General features: G+C 37.4%; 1 protein-coding gene across 4 annotated transcripts; it reads left to right on the forward strand.

Annotated features, from left to right (window-relative positions):
* Positions 1-306: 306 nt before the first annotated feature.
* On the forward strand, positions 307-14753 carry LOC100546153 (dipeptidase 2-like). Of its 4 annotated transcripts, none has more exons than XM_003209746.4 (11): positions 307-528; positions 5365-5635; positions 6353-6479; positions 6944-7073; positions 7387-7528; positions 8356-8425; positions 8849-9025; positions 9927-10014; positions 10670-10745; positions 11674-11809; positions 13032-14753. In XM_003209746.4, exons 2-11 carry the CDS (start codon positions 5505-5507, stop codon positions 13227-13229), a joined length of 1275 nt encoding a protein of 424 aa, XP_003209794.1. In that variant the 5' UTR covers positions 307-528; positions 5365-5504; the 3' UTR covers positions 13230-14753. The 4 variants fall into 4 exon arrangements, with proteins under 4 accessions (XP_003209794.1, XP_010716117.1, XP_010716116.1 ...); XM_010717815.3 differs by having other exon boundaries at positions 312-528; positions 5365-5476; XM_010717814.3 differs by having other exon boundaries at positions 312-528; positions 5365-5460.

Consider the following 14753-nt stretch of genomic DNA (forward strand, 5'->3'; position numbering starts at 1 on the left):
TGCTGGGACAGGAGCCTGGGAAGGTTGTATGATCTTCCTCGAAGGCATCAAAAACTTGGCAGAATAAATGTCTGAGCAACCTGATCTAACGTTGAAATTAGCTTAGCTGGGGTCAGGAGGCTGGACTAGACAATGTCCCTTCAAAAATCCCTTCCAAAATAAATCAGTCTGTGATAGAAGGCACCTTTGTCTAAAACAGAGTGGTGTTAAAAGCATCGTTTTTTAATGAACAGATACATGATGTACTGCACGAGAAGTCTGCCACAAGAGGGAGGAAACACTGCGTGGCCCAATGCTCGTGTGAGTGGGCGGTAGCTGAGCTGGAAATTTTCTCACAGACCTCATTCCTGTGCAAGGGGCAACCTCCAGACGCCTGCTGTGTGTGGAGACTATAATATGTGAGCTAAAGAAATAGAGGACGTTACTTGCTTGCTGTCCTGATGCCAGGAGGATCTGGTGCCAGGCTTTAACAATTGCTTTCAACACAGAGGAACGTGGATTACGACTCTGCTACATTTTCCTAAGAAGGTAACCTGCTTCAAGAAGCCTTTAGATAAACAAGAAAAAACTATAAATCTCATGTCAACCTCCACTTCTCAACTCTGCTCAGTCAGCATGGAAAAAAAAGCTGTACGGCTTTCTTATTTTATGTTAACTGCTGTTCAAGTATGGGTGCTTTGTATATCATGTTCTTAATTTAGTCTGGTGCTTACAATACTCCTTCAGTTTTCAAGAAGTTTTTTCTGAATAATGAAACAAATAAGTGTCCTCTTTACCTAAATAGTCTTAAAGATAAATTAGTGTTGCTGTCAAAGTATAAAGAATATTTTACGTAGACTGTATCAGCATGAACCATAGAAAGTGCTGCTACTGCGTGTTCTTGAGGTATAATGACTTGAGACTAATGTTAAGTAGGAAATTCTCATAGCATTTTTGAACAAATACATAGAATGGAGATTTGGCAATGTATAAATGATTATTATTAGTAGTTGAACAGCTTGAGGAATATGCAGATACACTTCATGCTTAAAAGCATTCCTGAAAATCACTATGGACATAATACTGGTGGAAAAAGAGTAAGTGTTTGAATCAAAATCTATAGTGTGTAACAGATTTATGTAGCATCAGAACAATGTTACTGAATGAAGAAGGCTTGCTAATTTCTCATTAGGAATTTTGAACCAATAAATGTCCTTTTTCAGTCATGTTGTTAGGATCTGGTAGAGTTCTAGAGAAAGGGGTTGCAGATAGGAGTTGTGTTCTGAAATGAAGAATCTGAAGTTGAAGATTGTCTTCAAAAGCTGTTTTGCCTTTGTGATAAGTTCTGATGCTTCAGCAATTTTTTTCACCTTTCTTTAACATTTTAGATGCTTTAATGTTAAGAACACAAGTAACATTTTCTAGATTAGAAAGATATCTTTCGTTGTAGTAACAAAAGTCTACATGTATGCTTTAACATATGTTTTTTCCTGTTCTGTAGAAATGCTGTTTTGTTATAGCTTTGGGGGTTTTACAATGTATATATATTTCTGATATGTGTTTATAGAAGAAAAACAACTTCTCAAGGGCTGCGCTCCCATGTCAGAAGGACTACAAGAATCATTATATTTCCAGTAACTGCTGTTCCCCGTAATCTTTCTCTTGCATGTCACAATCAGAAGAAAACGGAACTGTGTGTTCTCTTTTAGATTTGAAAAAATGTGGGCAAGTACAAAAATATAAAACACGTGTGGTGTGTTTGAAAACACTTTTTTTAAAAACTGTCCATTATTTGAGAGTTCATATTTGAGTATGGGGATAAACTTCACTGTGGCACAAGTACTCCAGTAGCCATCTTTGTGCTGCTGAAGGAAAGTTCATTACATCCTATGAGAGCAGTATACTCATTATGGTAAAACTCAGTTGTTAAAGCTCATTAATGGTTATCTTCACGGCCTTTGTGTGTGTACCTTTCTGCTTTGTAGCATTATTTTTGAATAGTGGATCAAAACATTTGAAAAATATGGGAAATATTTCAGAACTTGGCAGAAACCTACTAAAAAAAACAATTTTTGGGAAAGGTCGGGAGGGGACATGGTTTGTGCTGGCATGGAGAGGATCACAGGAGCAGTGAAACTTTTTAAACCAGAATAGAAGCATGTGACAGGGGGCCCAAATGGGATGACTGGGAAGAAGGGAATCCCTTTCAGATGCAGTCTTCTATCTGTATCTTTGGAACCTTTTGCAGTCCATACAGCTGGGAGAACAGTTGCAGAGGGGAACCCTGAAGAGTTGTTTGCTCAAGTACATGTTGTTCTGAGGGTTTTGGTTTGCAGTCTAGGAAAGAAGCATTGCTGCATCTGTGCAAGAGGAGGCCAGCCTACTCCCCCGGGGATCTCCCTCCCAGCACTGAGGTCAGATCTCTTAACCTCGAGGAAGTTCTGCCTGATAGTATGTGCTCTGACACAGTGTTTTAGAAGTAGTTAGCAGGCTGTTCTGTGTTTTTCTGCATTTACACCATAATGCTTATCGATCCTGATGTCAGAAGAATTTCAGTTATTTAGGACTGCTGAGAAAATAGTTCTCATCTGTAGTCTTTAGATGATAAGATGCATTTGTAGAGCTCCCATTTATTTAAAAATTACTGTACTCGGTAATCTGAATGTGTCAGTCTTACAAACTGTGGACAGGGGAAAAACAGCAATAGTGAAGTGTGGAAACTTAACAGGAAAGAAATTCAGTAGTTGTCCTTTTCTGAGAGAAGTTCTGAGGGGATTGTTTTAAAGGGCAAAGCAATCAATCTCCTATACTTCAGTTGCAAATACCCTGCTATTACTTACTTGAACTCTCAGCTTAGCTGGACTGTGTGAGGATGAACCTTCTTCAGGCAATATTACTAACTCAAATTGTGAGCTCTAGTTTACTGCACATTTAATTGAGCATAATAATTCAGCAAACCCAAGTATTAATGTCAAGGGTCTCAGGAATTTACTGGCTGTGTCTATTCCATCTCTTCAGAAACTCATTTAGTTTCTTCTGGGCTTTGTACTGGTGGTTCCAAAATTGTTGTGCAGAAGAATGATGGGGTTGGAAATCAATTATGCTGAGATCATTGGAGGTGTTGAACAAGACCAGTATTCAGTTTGTCTGAGTAAAAGTAAAAACTGAAGTCTGCTTGTTCAGAACTGACACACCACACTGGTTACCAATGGCAATTCAAATATTTTTTTGCTAAAAACAGTATTATAAACAAAAAAAAAGAAAAAAGAGTGACTTTTCCAGTAACTTTTCCTGTGTACAAGCATAAAGATGTGGCAATGAATAAAAGTAGTATGCGGAAGAACAATCTACTTGGCTGTTTTGCAGACCTTTTGTGTATTGTTGTGTTTATTCACCTGCCCTAGATCTTCTTTCCTACACCACTTCAGGACTGATACTAAACTTACTTCTCCACATACACTGCTTTTTGCATAGGGTTAGATACTTCCTCTCTTCAAAAGTACTTTCTGACAGATGACTGCACAACTTAGCACACTCCCAAATCTTGTGGAAGAAACAGAAAAGGCCTAAGCAGCTTCTTAAAAAAGCAATTTATATCAAAGTAGAAGGATTTTTCAGAATAGCAGTCTATAAATTTCTAAATCCAAGTTGAAATAGAAGATGAAATAGAATATTGATGGGAAAGCTCAATTTCCACTGCTGTACCACTAACATCTGCCTCTGTTGTCATGGGCCAACTTAAAATAGGAGGCGTTACTTTGAAGGAGTTCTTGTATACTGCACTGTTCTCCTGTCACCTGCAATAAACAGAATGTATGAGAGTGACATGGAAGTGCATGTAGAAGTCCCGTGGCATCTGATGTGGAAGTGCGTATGAAGCAAAGGTGTGGAACTGAATTCTTCCATGCAGAAAAAATGGCACCACTGACATTTGTTGATGCCTGCAGAATGTTTATGGAGACCAACCAGTGGATGTGAGCACAGAGAGGCAGTGGGTGGTGCGTGGCAGCAGTGACATTGGGTCATTTCCACTAGTGCAGATTTTTACGAGTGTGGCATGCAGGCTCTTGTTCATCATTAGTGAGTATGCAGAGCTGATGGTGGTCACTATGTTTAAAAATGGCATTTTGTAGATAAGAATTTGCTCTATCAGACAGGGTCACTGTGCTTTTTGTTGTATTTGGAAATAACGAGGAGACTACTTTTGGAGCAAGGATGTTAGTCTGGAAATACAAGAATCTTAGGAATATGATTTTCACTATGCTGGTTTTCACTGCCCTCGTTGCAAAATCTCTTTTGCCTTTTAATTTTATCATCTCTTAGATATTTTGTGTTTGTTTTTATCTTGGAAACAATTCATGAAAACAATTTCTACTAGTAATAAGAACAAAAATTTGTACTACTGGAAAATGGTTTATAAACACCAGCTACGTCAATTCATAATGAGCAACAAATGAAAAGCTAGCATTATTTTTTCTTTTTTGTTGTTGCCTTTTGGAAAAACTTCAGCTCTGGCTGCACAACGTTAGAATCCTAGCAGAACTTTGGTTTGAAAGAATTCATTAAGTGCCTCTAGGATTTCACTACAATGCACAAAGGAGGTGATTGCTTCTCAAATAGCTTTATAGGTAATTTTGCCAGCAACTCTGAATGTAGGAAAAAAGCTTATCCCTGCAAATGTCCTTTTGCTTCCTAGCAGATCTTACATTTACTTTACTCTAGACAACAGGTGTTTCTAGCCTGTTTGTAAAATCATCTTTTTTCCAGCACGTAAAAAGCTGTTGTATAAGTGCTTTACTACTGTATTAAAACAAACAAAAAAAAGCCCAACCAACAAATGATATATTGATTGCTCTTGAAGTTATCATACCCATGTTCTAATTTTTCCTCGTTGAAATAAAATAACCCTTTGAAATCTGGCACAAAATATACTTTGGAGAAAGTACAGAGTTTTAATAGCTTTCCCTTGTAAATGCTCTGGTGAGCTGTGTGTTTCAACAAAAAAGGAATTTACTTATAAGGGAAAAGCTGATTTTTTGGAATTTCTCAAAAAATGTATCCATGTCATTTCAGTGTCATGTTTCCCCAGTAATGGGAACAAACCAGTTAAAGTTGTTCTAACAGAGAAAATTATCTCATTATGGTATTTTGGGAGCTGCTTTGGGGAAATGGGAGTCTAGAGTCTGTGAGGCTCACTATCAGTTCTGAATGGGGAGATGGTTCCCTTCAGCAGTCAGCTGGTGACAGCAGCAACATTTATTGGAGTGGTTATAGGTTTGAAAGCGTAATAGCCACAGATCTTAAAATTTTATGGAGAATGTAGGTATCTTACTGTTCCTGCTCCCACCTTCCGATCTTCTCATCGTTCTTTCTTTCTTCTTACAGAACCAACTGCAGCCTTTACCAGGAAGAGGGCGTTTTGGCTCTTCTTATACTATTAAACCTGTGTCTGCAGACTGGAAATTTTCCTGTTTAGTTGCGGTCAGCGAATATTGTGGTATCTCTTTGCTTTAACAAACTTGCAAATGAAGCAAAATCCAACACAGTTGTTGCTATGGCTGTTGATGTTCCTCTTTGATACGGTGCCGTTCATCTGTGAGAAATCAGTGAGAGACAGAGCTATCAATCTGATGCAAGATACACGTTTAATTGATGGGTATATAAACATCTTCAACTAAACTCTCAGTGAATCTTCATAAGTGAGGAGGAGGTGCTAAAATGTGTTAGGATGAGTAGGGATGCAGGCTATTCCTAGCACAAGATAGTTAGTTATTGTTGAGATTTATCAGCTGGACAGAATTTCAATTCAAAGGGTAGTAAATACAAGACTGTCTTATTCTAAATGCATTTGTGATTTTCTGGTGAGATTTCAATGCTGAATTATTGTTTCCCTTTACACAGTGTCCTTGTCTCCTTCCCATAATTTAATGGCATCTTTGGTACCAATGACTTCTTTACAGAGCTGGAAGGCAGGTACCATGGTTTGAAAGGGTATCCTTGCAACTTGAAGGAATGATGTTCATGATGTGTTTTAACCTGAGAACAGAAGCACTGATTATCCTATAACAAAAATTTCTTCTAAGGAGCATGGTGGATGATTTTAGTTCTTCCATTCCTTCAGAAATAGTAGGGAGAAAAATACACACAGAAGCATAACAGCAGTAAAAGTGAGAAGCATAAAGCTTTCTTGCTGTCCTGATTAGAAGGAGCTTTAAGAATTAAAGATGCTTTGCAGAGGAAGGATACTTTTAGTATCTGTTAAACCAAGATTATTGGCAGTTATTGGTCTGTAAAAACTAAGAAGAATTGAAGAAATTACATTTGGATTAGAAGAGGAACAACTTATTTCCATCCTACTTGTTTTCTATTCTAGCCACAATGACTTTGTGCTACGGCTGAGAATGTTTTACCAAAATAGAATCAGTAAAGTCAACTTAAGAGAAATCAACAAGACCCATACAAACCTTCTGAAACTTAAGGCTGGTTATGTGGGAGCTCAGGTACGTACTGTCATGGCAGTGAGCCTGTGTGAGGACACATTTTTACACTTATCTCATTCCCTTCCCAATCACAGAGGTATAATTGGCTCTGGTTCTGGCTCTTTCTGTTCTAAGAGGAGAGACAAAATGATACTGAAAAGCAACAGGCACTTTTCTTTGTCATTTGTATTGCAAATGTTTGTGTTTATAATCCAGGTACCCTTAATCAAAACAGCAGCAATTGCTTTCTGGTAAATGAATTATATTTAAAAAGTTACATCTGCTTTTCTGCATGTATTGTGGAGTTTTTTAGTAAGTTGGGAGAGCTGAATTGCACAACATTTTGTTTGGAGGGGAAAAATTATAGTGGCTTGTAAACTGCAAGAAATCATTTTGACTTGTGCTTGTGAACTCCGCTATTAGCAATCTGTAGCTTCCCAGTTGGAACAGAGATTATCTAGTTTACTTGTCAATGTCTCTTTCAGTTTTGGTCAGTGTATGTTCTTTGCAGCGCTCAGAACAAGGATGCTGTGCGTCTGACCTTAGAGCAAATTGATGTTGTCAAGAGGATGTGTAACAGCTACGAAGAGCTTGAACTTGTAACAACTTCCCAAGGTGATACTCTCTCTTGCAGCTGGTTTTTTTTTTTTTAAATTAGATTTCCAAAAGTATATGCAAAAGAGAAAAAACTGTAAGCGGGCAAGTTAGCTATCTTAGTTTAAAGAGTAACTTCCGTTTTTCTATTCAACTACAATATCTGACTGCAAAGCCCTAGCCTACTGCAGTCATAAGATAATTTTCCGTATAAATATACCCTGAAATAAATCTCCTACCTTACAAAAACATCAGTATTATTTTTGCAATCCTGAATAACCGTTTTTTCTCAACAGTGTATGAAATTGCTTTGGAATTACTTTAATGTTTCCAGGTATCTCTGACAGTAGGAAGATTGCGTGTTTGATTGGAATAGAAGGCGGTCACTCCATTGACAGCAGTTTGGCAGCGCTGAGGATGTATTATGACCTAGGTGTTCGTTACATGACTTTAACACATTCCTGCAATACTCCTTGGTAACTAATGTGCATGTGTTTGTGTAACCATATCATGCAATGTGGTGACAGTTCCAGGAGGGGGAAAAATGTGGATTCAAATAAAGACTGCCTGTGTCATACTCAGTCCAAACAAAGTCAAGGATGACAGTCAAGGGAGGTTGATCACCTGCCCTGTAGTAAGTGGGTGTCTCAAGGATCTGCTGTGCAGTGCTTCCTGCACTGACAATTTAGAAACTTTTAAACTTTGTTAGCAATAGAAAAATGGGAAAGTTGCCTTACAGTTTGTTTTATTAGAGAGGGTTGCATAGGTCAAAACAGACAAAACCAACAAAATAAGATGATGAATATAATGTGGCTTAAAGGTAGTAAATGCTTTCTAAGAACTTGGGAGTAAGAAGCCTTTAAAACCATCCTCTCAAAATTATGGGTCCCATATGCGGCTATGGAGGTGGTTACTCAGTTCCTCTCTCAGACTATGAGCACCTACTCTGTTGAATTGACAAACTTCCTTTGAACTAAGGCAAAAGAGAGCTGTGTGAAGAGGCCTGAAACATACTGTCTTTATGGCTGACGGGTAGCTGACAGTTCACCTTTGCTTTGTGATGAAAGCTTGTTTAATCAGAAAAATTCGGACTTGTCATTGTGAAGCTTATTGCTTCACAAATATTCAACGGACCTGAACTGTAAATATATGGAACAGTATGTGAACAAGATACTTATTGTGCAGCTCATTATCCCTCAGTTTGGCTGTGGGATATGGCTTTATTGTGTATAACATACGATGTTTCAGTTGCTGATATTGTAGTCTGCGGAATGATATGACTCTCCTCACTCCTCTTTTTAAGGTCTGAATCTTCATCTAAAGGAATGTACAACTTTTATCCTAATGTTATTGGTTTGAGTGCATTCGGCCAAGTAAGGATCACTTTTTGATTGATAATCTAATCAATCTCTCATGCAACTAACAACTTCTGACCTTTTCAAGAACAACTTATCATTAAAAGCATAATTTCTGTAAGTTCTTGCTAGTTAGGAGTGATTAGGATTCAATAAATATAAATTTGTGATGGTTATGTATTAGATTTCATTCTAACAACTGTTTCAACACAGTTCTGATGTGTGAAATAGAAAGTAGAAGTAGTGACATACAAATAACGATTCAAAAAATTTATTTTGGATTGATTAAGCTTTCAAAGGTTTGAGCATGTGGTGGTATTCTAGTTAATTATGAGTGAATAAATCTGACAGCTGCAGAATTTATCTGGTTACATACATCATCTAAACTGTTTCCTTTAAGGAAACACAATACTGACATTGCTGTCTGTAAATCTGTTCTAGGAAGTGGTAAAGGAAATGAATCGTCTGGGGATGCTGATAGATTTATCTCATACTTCGTATTCCACAGCAAAAACTGCACTACGTATCTCAAAAGCACCAGTCATTTTCAGCCATTCTTCTGCATTTTCTGTTTGTAATCACTCCAGAAATGTTCCTGATGATATCCTCCAGAAGCTGGTGAGTGCTTTAAAAAAGAAACAACAACAAACAAACCAAAAACTAAACTAAAAACAACAAAACAGGGGGAGGTGCCAGTGTTTGACAAGTCTGAGGCAAATTTGTACATGCAAATCACGGTGTTGACATTTCAACCCCTCGTCTATGAACTGGATTTAAGCAGATCCCAGAGCAGCAAGTTGCACATTCGCTTCTAAAGTATCTTCTTTGGGTTGTGTTTTGTCTTTGATTACAAGAATAAAGTGGTTGCAAATTCTTTGAAATTCTGATTGAGTTTGTTTGATGTAGTTATCGGACTTTGGTGATTCAGGCCACAATAGGATGTAATGAATCCAGGGTAAAGGGCAGAAAGGTAAAGTCTTGTGTTGTTATCTGATCTTTGAAGTATATTCAGTCTAAAGCTTTACAGCTAGCAGAAACCTGAAACAATGCTGACCTCCATTTTAAATCATCTACTGTCAGGAACCATATAAAAGAAATGATGTTGCTATTATCACAGTGGGTAGAACTGAATTCAGAATGTTAGCAACATCTCAGAACTATGTTTAAATCACCAGTACAAGCATTCAGGGCAACAGTAAATCATTACTCCATTACACTGATACTGTTTCATGTATCCCCATTTCCAGGTCCCTGACTATTTTAACTTTCTTCTAACTGCTTTATGCAACAATATATTCTTTAAGCAGCCTTATGCAAGATATTCTTTTTTTTCCAACATGATATGAATCCACTCTTGAGTGTCACAGCTTCCTTGTCCACTACCACATTCAATCTTTCTTTTCATATTGTTATGCTCACCATCATGGTGGATGGATAGAAAAGGTTCTGCACAAGATGCCTATGAAGTTTGCAGGACACACATACAGACATTCATCACCAGTCTCTTCCTTTCTTTCAGAAAAAGAACAAGGGGATTATTATGGTGACATTCAATGCAGATGTATTGGCCTGTGGCAGAAAAGTTGTTAACGTTTCTACCCTAGCAGGTTTGAAGTGAATATATTTTGATTTTTGTGGGTGGTTTCCAAGAATTTCTTGCCATCTGGGTCATTTTTCAGACTGCATAAATGGTACTGTTTGCTTATTTCCTTCCCCACACTATCCCAGCTCTGAGTCTTTTTGGAGCTAACATTCATTTAAACAATACCAAGAGCTACAAGGTGCATAGCTTGAGGAACTGATACTCCTACATAAAGCCAAGAACCATTAATCCCAAAGTAATTGTTACTTGCTGGAAAGTACCTTAAACATTTCTACTTAAGAGTGCAAAACATTGGTATGTAATGGGTAATGAAAAATCTGTCAGTATATTTGGGCTTTCTGTTGGGAATAAATGTGCTGAGATGACTGTGTCTTTTTCTTTGTTTACATCTCACTGCTTTGGATGTTATACTGAAGACTGCTATCTGATGCACTTTGTAAGATATAATACCCAGTTGAGCACCAGTAAATATTCTGAATGCATTGACTGTGTTATTAAAATTTAACCTGTATTATCAGGGTATCTTTTGAGTTACTTTTAAAAATAATTTGACTACGAATACATGTTTAAGAACAGTAGTGTGGTAGCAGTATGTCTGAACTGAATTATTTCTTCCCGGGATATGCTTAGAAGTTGTTTTCTTTGTTATTTTCTTTCAGATCATTTTGACCACATAAAGAAAATTGCAGGTTCTGAATCAATAGGAATTGGTGGTGACTATGATGGAGTGGAACGGTTGGTAAAATCATAAATACATTGATATTTGCTCTTTAAATTTTGATACCTTCTGGGGAAAAAAGAAGATAGACTAAAAGAGTTTCAGTACGTTGTCCCGTGATGAATGCTAAAACAAGCTTTATGAAGAAAGGACACAAATATTACATGCAAGAAGAGTGCCCTAAATGAGGATACTAGCCCTAATGTATAGTCAGCTTTGCAAACGTGTGCTGTAGGCAGCAGTTTGTGCATATAGAAACGATGATGGGAGGGTGCCTTCTTCCAGACCAGTGATGAATTACAGAAAATATGCTTCAACCTTCAGATGGTAAATGAGTTACCCCAGGACTGATCATTGTCGTCCTTTTCAACCCAGGCCATTCTATGATTCTGTAAATGCTGCAAAACTCTTCTCTCTGCTGTTACTTTCTAGAGGGAAAAGCCTAAAGTGCCCTGGGGCTGTGTAACCACTCCTGCCTTTTGGGCTTGATCAACTATCCTTGGCATATGCCGAAGGAAAACAGAACATAGTGAACAGCCTAAAACATAATCTTTTCTGTTCATTCCTGGGCAAGTGTATCTGGTGATGCAAATGTTTCCTCTTACTCTCAAGGCCACATATAGGAGGGTCAATGTCTACATGAGTTTTTTCTTTTTCTTTAATATCTCTATGCTGTTGTCCTGCCTGCATGTAAGTGCGTGTTCCTTCCAGAATATATAGTTTGGTTCTACTGAGATCCTCTCTGCAGAAAAGAGCCTTGCATGGTGTCTCAGTCCTGCGTTGTGTTATGTCAGTTGGATTCTTCATTTTTCTGACATCTTAGAGGAAGAAGTGGGTATAAAAAAGCTCATTCTAAAAGTGAATATGTGCAAAAGACTACTTAAATATTCTGGTACATTTTTAAGTGATCTATGTTGAATGTTCTTGTGTGGCTCTTGCCAACAGTTTCCCTGAGGGACTGGAAGATGTTTCAAAATACCCTTCTTTGATTGAGGAACTTCTTAGAAGAGGGTGGAATGAAACTGAACTAAAAGGGGTCTTAAAGGAAAACTTCCTCCGTGTCTTCAGGGAAGTGGAAAACGTAAGATTAAAAAATAAACTGAATACTGATCCTTACTAAAGGGAAGAGAGACACTGCTGATGTATTGCTTTTTTTTAAATGCTCAGTGAGAGAGTCATGAGGGAGCGTAAGTATTTAAAGTAATAATCCCAAACGCCAGGAAAAAAACCAAGGTGCCAGGAGAGTATTAGCAGAATAAAGGAAAGTGAGAGAGAGAGAGTAGATGGAACTCTGTGAGGCTTTTTCTCTCCAGGGTAGTCTGGACAAGCAAATATAATTGACTTCTAAACACAGTCACTTTACACTTTGGAGAAGCTTATGTTTTTCCTGCCACATAAACCTTTTTCTTATCTGTGTTTGTTGATGCAGTAAGGAATGCTGACTCCTGAAAATCAATTAAGTTCTTGTCCTAGGATCAGGCTCCTTTCTAAATGGCTCTTGTCATGGCCCTAGGTTGCTAACAGACAGTAAACGTAACAACTAGATCACAGCAAACTTGAAGTATAAATGTCAGAAAGGAGTCAAGAAGAATGAGGGAGAAGTGGCAAGAAAAGAGACAGGATGAAAGAAGTAAGAATCCCCTAAGTGATAACTTTTGAAAAGGCCTAGGTTGCAAATTGCAAGCTGCCTGCCTATTCTTGTTTTTCTTTACAGAATTTAATAAGTAGATATTACACACAAAACCTTATAGACAATGTATTTTTTTTCCCATATACCTTTTTGAGGTATGTTACGTGTAAAGAAATTACATGGAGTTTTGTACTGTTCCTACAACTCTGCCAGAATATCTGCCTGTTGCTGAGTATTAAATGTGGCAGCCTGACATGAAAAGGCAGACATTCATCATACTTAATCAGCCTATGAGATTTTTCTAATCATCTTCCTTCTGAATTAGACATCTTTGAAATTCTGTCCTGTGGATATGAGCTGACTTAGGGAAGAATGCTTATGAATTTGTTTATTTAAGGCCTTTCAATTAATGCATTTGCATGTAGTGGAAGCTGAGGCAAAGAAAAGCCAGTACTGTGACTATTGCTATAATGCATTTGTAACTATTACTGTGAAATATTTCACTGGAATGCAAATATGAGGATAATGATGTTGCTTTACTCGAGTTCAGATGTGTTTTTGCAATACAGTTTGAGTTCCTTTACTTGAAATAGCATTGAATTTGCCAGCTATATTGAGATTTTTGCCATCGTATCAGTCTGGCTTTCAAGGGCAATCTTTTGAATTTTTCTAGGTGCGGAACAATAGTAGAGGATGGATGGATGTGGGTGAGAGTGAAATCCCTCATGAAGAAGTACAAAATTCCTGTCGCCTAGACCTACATAATATTCAGATTCAACCTGACAGGTCTTTTGGATTTCCTTCTATGGCACAGTCATTTAGTCTATCACTTGTATTTGTACCATATTTAATACTATATTATTATTTATAATATCCGTGGATTCTGGAGAGAATGAAGAAAACTAATGCCACTAGTTACCTTTTGAGGGGCGAGCTGTTAATGTAGACCTAGGCTGGAATATTTAATATTGTTTCCATATTTTCACCTGCACACTTGAAAGTTAGTATAGATTTTAAATGTTGTGGCAAAAGCATTTAGAATTAGAAGTGAGAAATTCTATCACCCTGATCAAACCAGGACCAACTTTGTAAATAGAAAATCGTTGTGCTTAATAAATAAATCCTCTAATACATGACACATGATTTTAGTACACATGTTGTGGCATTTAATGTAACATCAGGGTCTAGAATCAGCAGTACCACACAGGCTTTAGTGGACACGATTATGATATTGAGACAGCTGTACCAGGATTTTGTCAAATATAACTTCTTTTTACATGGTACAGGAGTCATCATTGGTCAGAGAAGACACCCCCACCCTAGTACGTGTAGGAGTGGTTGTGTGTGTTTTTTGGTTTTTGTTTTTATTTTAGACAACAAACTGGATAATGTGCATACTTGAATTCAGTTTTCATACCTACATCTAGCTTTAGAAAACCATTCTGCAGTACCAAACTCATTTTTGAACCCTGACCAGGACAATGGGCAGCTGGAGAATTACTGAAGGGAGAAGGTAGGTGTCTCATATTCAGATGTTAGCAGAATAAAGGAGCAGATGTTCAGGTAGTGTTGTAGGTACTCTTGTTTAATTTGAGGATAATGTCAAGCAGGAACAGAATTGAAACAGCAAGTCAGTTTTTCTCTAGAATAACTTGAGGCTGTTCCTGCCACCCATTCCTGCATGTGTGCCAGTAGTGCTTCTGGAGGAAGACAGTTCCTGCTGTTGCTTCAAAATGAAGCATAGTTAGCTCGTCTGATAGAGTGGTCTCACTGATAAGTATATTCTGAATATGTTACAGGCACTTAAGGAATTATTTGCAAGCCATGTTGAATATTTTAGTGCAAACAAGCCAAGTTTTTAAGAATAGTTTCTCAACAAATACTGAGACTATTTATGAAAATACAGTGGAGAATTTCAGCACAAGTTTTGTCTTCTCAAGACTGCTTAACTGGTATCACAAATTGTTTTTAAAGCATGTGATAAAGGTCAAATGATAAAAGCAATAATGTAGGTATTTACTTCTCATTCTTCCTTCTGGTAATAGCTTTATAGGCTGCTGGAAAACTGCCACCCATGGTCTCCGTTCACACAAATAGTACTGTGATAGTAAGTTAGTTGCATATTTGAAATGTAAGATGCCTTTTTATTTCTGTGTTGTCAATTTCCTGCCTAATTTCTACTTTCTTCCCATTACTGAAGCATGGATTCAAAATACACTTGTCTCCTTGAAGGTGTGGATAATGCTTTTCTATCACTCTGATTTCACCGTAGTATACGTAATTGTGGTTTACTTCCTTGTTTTATCTGTAGTGTATTTGTGCTTATTTTCTGACTTTTGTGTAACATTTAATTTGTAACCTCGCGGAAATTAAATAAAATATTGTTTAAAATTTC

This window comes from Meleagris gallopavo, chromosome 13 (assembly GCF_000146605.3).
Source record: "Meleagris gallopavo isolate NT-WF06-2002-E0010 breed Aviagen turkey brand Nicholas breeding stock chromosome 13, Turkey_5.1, whole genome shotgun sequence".
Lineage (NCBI taxonomy): Eukaryota > Metazoa > Chordata > Aves > Galliformes > Phasianidae > Meleagris > Meleagris gallopavo.

Bases quoted from the DNA above. Each gene is read 5' to 3' on its own strand.
- LOC100546153 (XM_003209746.4), top strand. From the start codon at position 5,505: ATGAAGCAAAATCCAACACAGTTGTTGCTATGGCTGTTGATGTTCCTC. The intron at 10,015-10,669 runs GTTTGAAGTGAA...ATTTTCTTTCAG, and splicing joins TAACGTTTCTACCCTAGCAG to ATCATTTTGACCACATAAAG. The intron at 11,810-13,031 runs GTAAGATTAAAA...GAATTTTTCTAG, and splicing joins TCTTCAGGGAAGTGGAAAAC to GTGCGGAACAATAGTAGAGG.